The 7,896-nt window shown below is 49.1% G+C and overlaps 1 protein-coding gene across 1 annotated transcript; it reads left to right on the top strand.

Annotated features, from left to right (window-relative positions):
• Window positions 1–2,688: 2,688 nt before the first annotated feature.
• Window positions 2,689–5,459, top strand: LOC124696793 (putative B3 domain-containing protein Os08g0325100). The gene is made up of 6 exons (XM_047229464.1): window positions 2,689–2,749; window positions 3,107–3,413; window positions 3,490–3,610; window positions 4,018–4,558; window positions 4,650–4,903; window positions 5,122–5,459. The coding sequence occupies exons 1-6, from the start codon at window positions 2,689–2,691 to the stop codon at window positions 5,365–5,367; spliced, it is 1,530 nt and encodes a 509-aa protein (XP_047085420.1). The 3' UTR covers window positions 5,368–5,459.
• The last annotated feature ends 2,437 nt before the right edge of the window (window positions 5,460–7,896 follow it).

Raw genomic sequence — 7,896 nt, 5'->3', positions numbered from 1 at the left:
GGTCGGTCGAGGGTGCGCTTGACGGCGGCGACGGCCGGCACACCATGTCCGCATGCGCTCTGGATCAGGTCGATGGAGCGTCACGTGTAGCTCTACGACATGCTGGAGAATCGGCCGCCGGCGGGGTGGTCGGTACCCGGCAGAGGTGGGTTGAGGTCGGCGCGACAATGCTAGAGAGAGTCAGGTTCATGGAGATTTTTTTTCTTATCCTATACATCGGGAATCCCCTTCTGATAGAGCAGTGGTGGTCTGAATCAAATTTTATTTTGTAAGCACGAATCATAGTTTGAAACTCAGATTTTGAGTACATAAGCTCTGGTCAAGAGCAAGCTCTTTGTTGTTGTCATCGTACCAATTGTTCACTGCAAGTGAAAATTTGCATTGCAGGTGTGCTAAAAAGGATGCGCACGTCTTGTAAAGCTTGCAAACTGCGGGATGGGGATACATACAGGAAGTTGGATGATAAGAAGAAGCATTTCTTGGTGTTTATGATGGGCGATTTCCGAGATGCGATGGTAACACTATTCAAAATTTCAAATACAGCTCCAGTCTCATGTGTTATACTATCTGAGTGCTATTTTCTTTATGGAATAATGATGTTTCTACTATATACTACTTTAAATTCTGCATCGTAGTCAATTACTTGATGGGCAGATATATTTTCTATGTAGAGTGTTTGCAACCTTCTGGTAATTTGTCTTGTTAATTTCGTGTCCAAATAGACGCCACATTTGCACATCAGATTAGTTAGTTTACACGAAATTTCCACGTAGTTTTCTTTCCTCAGATAAAAGGAAGATCCAAAGGCGTTTCCTTGTTTTTTCTAAGATACTAGTCAGGTATCAGCGTGACAAAGATACACTTTGATTATAACTTGTGTCCTTTTGATAGGATCTGAGATCCTACCAGGCCGGTTACGTAGATTGTAGGGATGGAAGTGTGCTAGACGAGGGAGAGGAAGGCGGCGCCGGCGGCTGGCCGCGTCGCGAGGTTGGAGGAAGGCGGCGCAAGGGAAGGAGCGGCGGCTAGGGCAGGGAAGACCGACTCCTCAAGGAGTCGGCAATAACGATCTATAAGATCTGTTTATTGCTTGATCGATATGGTCTATTACAACTTGTATTTATAAGAGAATTGCGAAACCCTAATCTGCTAACTTGGGCTAAGCCCCTAACTTAGGCCTGGCCGGTTGGGCCACCAGGCCGGTCATAACATCTCTCCCCGCCTTCTCAAACAGCTCGTCCTCGAGCTGGATAGCTGGAAACTGCTGGTGGAACTCATCCCGGAACGGTGTCGGCCTGGGAGACGGCCGCGTCAGCCAGCCCAGCTGCGACGACATCAGCCGCAATGTCGTCTACGGTCTCCAAGTAGAACAGGCGTGGACAAACGTGGCCCGGTACATAGAGCTCGTCGCAGTTGAAGCATAACCCTTTACGACGGCGCTCGAGCTGTTCGGCCGTGGTCAGCCGACGGAAAGGCCGCGTCGCAGCTGGATCGGAGTACCCCGCATGAGTCACGGCCGTGAGCGCCTGGCCTGGTGGTGTCGGGGGAGGGCGGTCGGCTGGCCGAACATCGCTGGCCGGGAAGGCCTGCTGCATGGACCGCGCGCGCTGCTCGAAGGTGCGAGCGTAGTACATGGCCGACTGCAGGTCCTGGGGATCCCGCATCTCCACGTCGACGCGAATGTGGTCCGGCAGTCCGCCAATGAAGAGCTCGGCGCGCTGCTGCCCCGTCACCCCGGGCGCATGGCATGCGAGGGCCTGGAAGCGGTCGGCGAAGTCCTGCACCGTGGTGGTGAAGGCCAAACGCCCGAGTTCCGCCAAGCGACTGCCGCGAATCGGGGGACCGAAGCGTAGAAGGCAGAGCTCGCGGAAGCGGTCCCATGGGGGCCTGCCGCCCTCATCCTGCTCGAGGGAGTAATACCATGTCTGGGCGGCGCCGCGGAGGTGGTACGAGGCGAGCCAAGTCCGGTCCGAGGCGAGGGTGCGCTGCCCTCGGAAGAACTGCTCGCATTGGTTGAGCCAGTTGAGGGGGTCCTCGATGCCGTCGTACGTGGCGAAGTCGAGCTTGGCGTAGCGTGGGGGGGTTGGGCCGGCAGCGCCCTGGTACTCCGCGCGTCCAGCGGAAGGCTCCGCCAAGCGCGAGTATGCCGGCTCCGGAAAGGAGGGCCTCGGAGGGTCCCCGGCGGTCGTGTAGACGGGAGGAGGCGCCGATGCGGACGAGTAGACGGGCGGGGGCTCCGTCGCGGTCACCCACGCCGGGAGCCGCGAGGGCGACGGCGGGAACGACACCCGCCGGATGGGGACGCCCGGGGGCAGCGAGGCGGGCCCGGCGCGGGGGGCCGGCTGCCACGACGACCACGGCGGTGGGGGCGGCGAGGTCGGGGGCGGGGCGGGCACGCCCTGGACGGGCGGAAACGCCGGCGCGGCCGAGTAGGCGTTGAGGGCCGGCGGCAGCGGCGGCGGGGTCATCCCCTGAGTGCCGATCAGGTACAGGCGGATGCCTTGGACGGCGGTGGCGAGGTCGCGGATGGCCGTCGAGAGCTCTTGCTGCGAGAGGAGGGGGGCGGCGCCTGCGACATCTGCCAGGGGCGCCGCGGCGCCCGTGGAGGGCGGCGGCAGCTGCGCGGCGGAGGAAGCCGGCGGCGTCTCGGAGGCGGCGGCGGTGGTGGCGGTGATCTGGCCCGAAGACATGATCGTAGATGTCTCTGATACCAAATTGATAGGATCTGAGATCCTACCAGGCCGGTTACGTAGATTGTAGGGATGGAAGTGTGCTAGACGAGGGAGAGGAAGGCGGCGCCGGCGGCTGGCCGCGTCGCGAGGTTGGAGGAAGGCGGCGCAAGGGAAGGAGCGGCGGCTAGGGCAGGGAAGACCGACTCCTCAAGGAGTCGGCAATAACGATCTATAAGATCTGTTTATTGCTTGATCGATATGGTCTATTACAACTTGTATTTATAAGAGAATTGCGAAACCCTAATCTGCTAACTTGGGCTAAGCCCCTAACTTAGGCCTGGCCGGTTGGGCCACCAGGCCGGTCATAACACCTTTGGATCTTGATCATAATTTATCCGTTCAAACTTTGTTTTATAATCTGCGGATAATCCCAGAAGAACTTCTGCGGCGTTTCAAAGGCGAGATCCCAGCAGAGATCAAGCTAGAAACCCGAAAGGGTGACAGTCACACTATTGTGGTTGCCAGGAACCAACAAAAGCATGTCTTTACAGTTGGTTGGAGACAATTCGTTGAAAGCTATGATCTACAAATGGGTGATTCCGTAATATTAAAATACAACGGAAACTCTCAGTTTAATGTGATAATATTTGATAAGCTTGGTCAAGAGAAAGCATTGTCGGTTCTTCTGGATCCTTTTATCACTCAGGTCCAAGACAGGCGCAGTGATGCACATGAAATTGGGTAAAATACCAGTTTTTTTTATTCATGACTTCACTTGCAGGACCAAATTTCACTTCAAATGGTGTTTGCACTGTAGGTTTTGCATGGCTGTGCCTTCTGAAAGATGCAAAGGCTATCTTGAATATCACTATATGAACTTGGATGATGAAAAAAAATATTTGTCTACGCTTATGATGGGCGATTTTCAACACAAGATGGTAATTTTATATTCAAATACAGTATCAATCCTTTAAGTCATACACTTTGTTGTTTTCCGTAAGACCAGTGATTTTCTACCTTTCGAGTTAAAATATTTGTAGTTGTATAATGTTTTACAGAAAAGCAGAAATTATATATAGTCCTTTCAACTTTTTGTCATTTCTCCCGTTAATTTGACATTTGGATTGAGTCCAGCATGGTAGCATATTCAGTTACGTTTGTCTGCACAAAGTTGGTACCATGCTTTTGGCATTCCCCTTCTCCCTATGAATGCCTCTTGCATTTCCTTGGTATGTTATGGTCATATATTAAAGAGGCAAATGCATTTTGATTATAGTGAATACCTTTTTAATCTTGTTTACAAACAATCCATTCTAACATGCCAAAGAACTTGTTGCTTCTCCAGATCATCCCAGAAGAATTTGTTAAGCGTTTCAAGGGCGAGATTCCAGGAGAGATCACACTTGAAACAAAAAATAATTGCAGTTACATAATTGGAGTTGCCAAGCACCAAGAAAAGCTTGTCCTTACAGCTGGATGGAACAAATTCAGTCAAACCTTTGGTCTACTGATGTATGACACCATAGTATTCAGATACAAAGGAAACTCCAAGTTTAGTGTCATAATCTTTGATAAATTTGGTTGTGAGAATGCATTGACAGTTGTTGTGGATCCTTTTCTGGCTCCTCTTCAAGAAAGTCACACAAATGCTACTGAAACACTGAACCCTTCTAATATTCAACCCCAATCAGCCCAAATGCAATCACCTGTTGAATCCATGAACACTTCTCATGTTCTTCTTCAACCCATGGAAATGCAGCCATCTACTAGCACGGTGAATGGGCTGCCAATGGAGTCACCACAACTGGAAATAATGCAGCCCCGCCAAATGGACAAGTCATGTCAAGGCAACATGGCCCCAATAAATATTTCCTCTGAATCATCTGGTCTCAGTTTTTGATAATAGATACATCTTCACTTGCAAACCATTCCCTTCTTTTTGTACCTATATTTAGTAGTTCTCTTTTCTGTGAACAGAAGAATTTTTTTCGTCTGAAGATGAATATGGAGTACATGATGTGCATGGTTCCAATTACATTGTCAAAAAGAAGAGCAAGCTATCTTCTTTTCAAAAGGAGCAGTTAAAGGGTGGTTACATTACCACACATAAGACCAAACTTACTTTGGTTCAGCAGGAGGCGGTGAAGCAGAAGGTCGAATCTATACACTCTGAGATCCCTATCGTTGTTGCTGTGATGAGAAAGTCCAGCATTGAATCAAGTTTCTTTCTGGTGAGTTCTATTTTCTTAATGTCTTATTTTTCATGTAGGCGCATGTGTGAACTGCTAATATTAATGCAAACGCTATTAGGAAGTTATGATGTTAATCTTGGCCATTGTTTCTAATTCAACTATGCCATGTAAACCGTTAGATTATGCCATCTAAGCCGCCTGTAGATTCCTTGACTCTGTTATATACTACTAAATCTTCTGTTTAAATATGGAAACAGACATTCCCTAGCCACTATGCTAAGGAATATCTTGCAGGGGGGCTTCACGTGTATCTTCAGTATCACGACGTGACATGGGACTGCCGGTTTGGTGACACCCGTGGCGATAAAAAGCTCTCCATTGGATGGAAAAAGTTTGCACAAGACAACGATTTGAAGATGGGTGATATCTGCCTCTTTGAGCTGTTGAGTAATCAGAAGAGAACCATGGAGGTCTATATCATCCGTTTAAATGATGACAATTGATAAGTCATACTGTTGTTGTTGCCGAGCTTGCTGACGGCGGTAGACTGGGAATCGTTTGTGTTGGAGGCAGTGCTTTTGTTGTTGGTAGTGAATCACTGGTGAATTTGAAGAGAACCATGGTGCTTGTTTGTGACTTGCTGGTTATTGCACTTTTTTTTTAATATATCCGTTATTGCACTTTTGGTGCAAGGTTGAACTACCAGTACCGTTGTGTTGCGCTGAATTTCTTCAAGTTAGGCGTAGCTGGTCCTAACTTCAGTCTGTTTATAGTGCTGCTGCGACCACGCTTGCCTCTTGCTCTTAGGCCATTTCCTTACTTTTGTATTGCTTCCCTTTGGCTTTTAATTAGTTTGTTTATTATCTTGTGTTGTCTATTGTCTCTCGCTGCTGGCTAGTCAGTAAAATTTCACATATCACTACAAATAGCCTAGGAAGAGGACCGTAGCCGTGATGAGAAGACAACAAATTGGTTGGATTAGAGCATCTCTATCAGCGGGCTCCAGTACCGGTGTTGTCGATGGATTGACTGTTCGTGGTGGTGAACTGGTGTTGTCGATGGATTGACTGTTGTGTGCTTTGGTCTTGCTTATTTGGCAAGGCAGGGACCTTGCCCTGGTCGACACATGTTCTATTGACAAAGTTGTGTGTGTTGGTCATCTGGTGAGTGAGCTGATTGGTTTTGAGGGGCTTAGTCATGTGGATGAGGTCGACCAACTGATGTTTATCACTAGGGTGAGTTAATTTGGAATGCCATTTGGCTTCTTGTTTTCCTGGTTTGTTGATTCTTGGAGGTGTTCAAGATCAAAATGATCAAGAAGTGGAAGATCAAGATTTTAGTTAGGTTTAGACTAGGTTTACATTGTTTCGGTGGTCAACTTGTAATTTTCAATTTATTTATTGATTCTTTTGTTTGAATGTATATGTGTTGTATATCAATAAAGCTCAAGTTTTTTCCTTACCTGTGAATGTTTGAAATAGTTTAATTTGTATTCTTCTTTAATATTTTAATTCCAATTTTTTGTTTTCACTTAAATTCAAAATGGTATTTTGAACAAGTGCTTTTCTAAAAGCACTTCCAATTTAAATTCAAATGGTAGATTTGAAACTTTCCAATTCAAATTCCTTCTCCTCAAACCTTATTTTCAAAGAGGTCACGTTGAAATCTATCGCACTCTCGCCACGACTAAAGCCTAGTTCCAAGCGAGAGAGAGAGAGAGAGAGAGAGAGAGAGAAAGAGAGAGAGAGAGTGAGACATTAATCCACCTAGGTTCTATGCATTTACGCGGAAATTTTTCCTGTTTTGCGATGAAATGCACAACCCTTTCTAATTCTACCCCGTGTTTGTCCTAAAACCTGGGATGTTACACCCAAGGCGGCCAGGAAACCACACTACCCGACCCCTCCAGGATCCCAGCTCTAAGACGGTGCCGCACCGCCTCATGGTAGCGCACGCCCCTGCTCCAGATCGGGACCGGCCCACATCAATTCGATTTGGGCACCTGCGCACATCATCTGCCGCTGACCGCGCGGAAGCGCCGCCACCGCCGTGAACACGCCCTCCACACAGAATCTCCACACCGCTATCGAGCAGCCGCGCCACTGCGACCCCCGACCAGCATGGTGATACGTTTCAAACGTATCTATAATTTTTGATGCTCCATGCTTGTTTTACACCAATTCCACTACATTTTGCTTACACTTCGTTGCACTTTTATACGTTTTCCGGAGCTAACCTATTGACAAGATGCCACAGTGCCAGTTCCCTATTTTCTGCTGTTTTTTGGTTTCAGAAAAGTCGTACATGGAATATTCTCGGAATTGGACGAAGCAAAAGCCGAAGTAAATATTTTACCGTAACGAAGACGAAGTCCGAAGGGGAGTCGAAGAGGAGCCACAGGGCGTCCAAGCCACCCCTAGGCGGCCCAGGCCCTGGTCGCGCCTAGGTCAGGTGTGGGCCACCCTGGCCTCTGATGGGATTCGTAGTATAGAAAAGAAAAAAATTCCTACCGCGAGAACGCAATCCAAGCCAAGATGCAATCTAGAAGATGAGAGCAACGAGGGGATGAACGAGACTAACTCTTGAAGATTTCCAAAGCCTACAAGAGGAGGCTCTCGTTGTTGCGGTAGACGATCACTCGGTCACACGTTCGGTGTTGATGAAGATGACGTCCTTCTCCCCGTTCCAGCGGGCAGCGGAAGTAGTAGATCCTCCTTGGAATCCCGGCAGCACGACGGCGTGGTGGCGGTGTCGATGGAGATCTCCGGCGGAGCTTCGCTAAGCGTATGCGGGAGAGGTGGTGGAGGAGGGGCGGCTAGGGTTTGGGAGAGGGGGCTATGGGCGCCGGCCTCAAGGGGCATGGGTGGTGCGGCCAAGCCATGGGCAGCCCCCTCCCTCTCCTCCTCATTATATAGGTGGAACCCCAAGGGTTTGCCCAAAGTCTTCGAATAAGACCCCAACAGAAAAATTGCCTTATGGACGAAACCTAGAGGGACAGGGACTCTCCCCTTCCCCCTTTACTTGGCCGGCCA

This window comes from Lolium rigidum, chromosome 3, assembly GCF_022539505.1.
Source record: "Lolium rigidum isolate FL_2022 chromosome 3, APGP_CSIRO_Lrig_0.1, whole genome shotgun sequence".
NCBI classification, from domain to species: domain Eukaryota; kingdom Viridiplantae; phylum Streptophyta; class Magnoliopsida; order Poales; family Poaceae; genus Lolium; species Lolium rigidum.
This window is presented reverse-complemented; position numbering and strand designations above follow the sequence as displayed.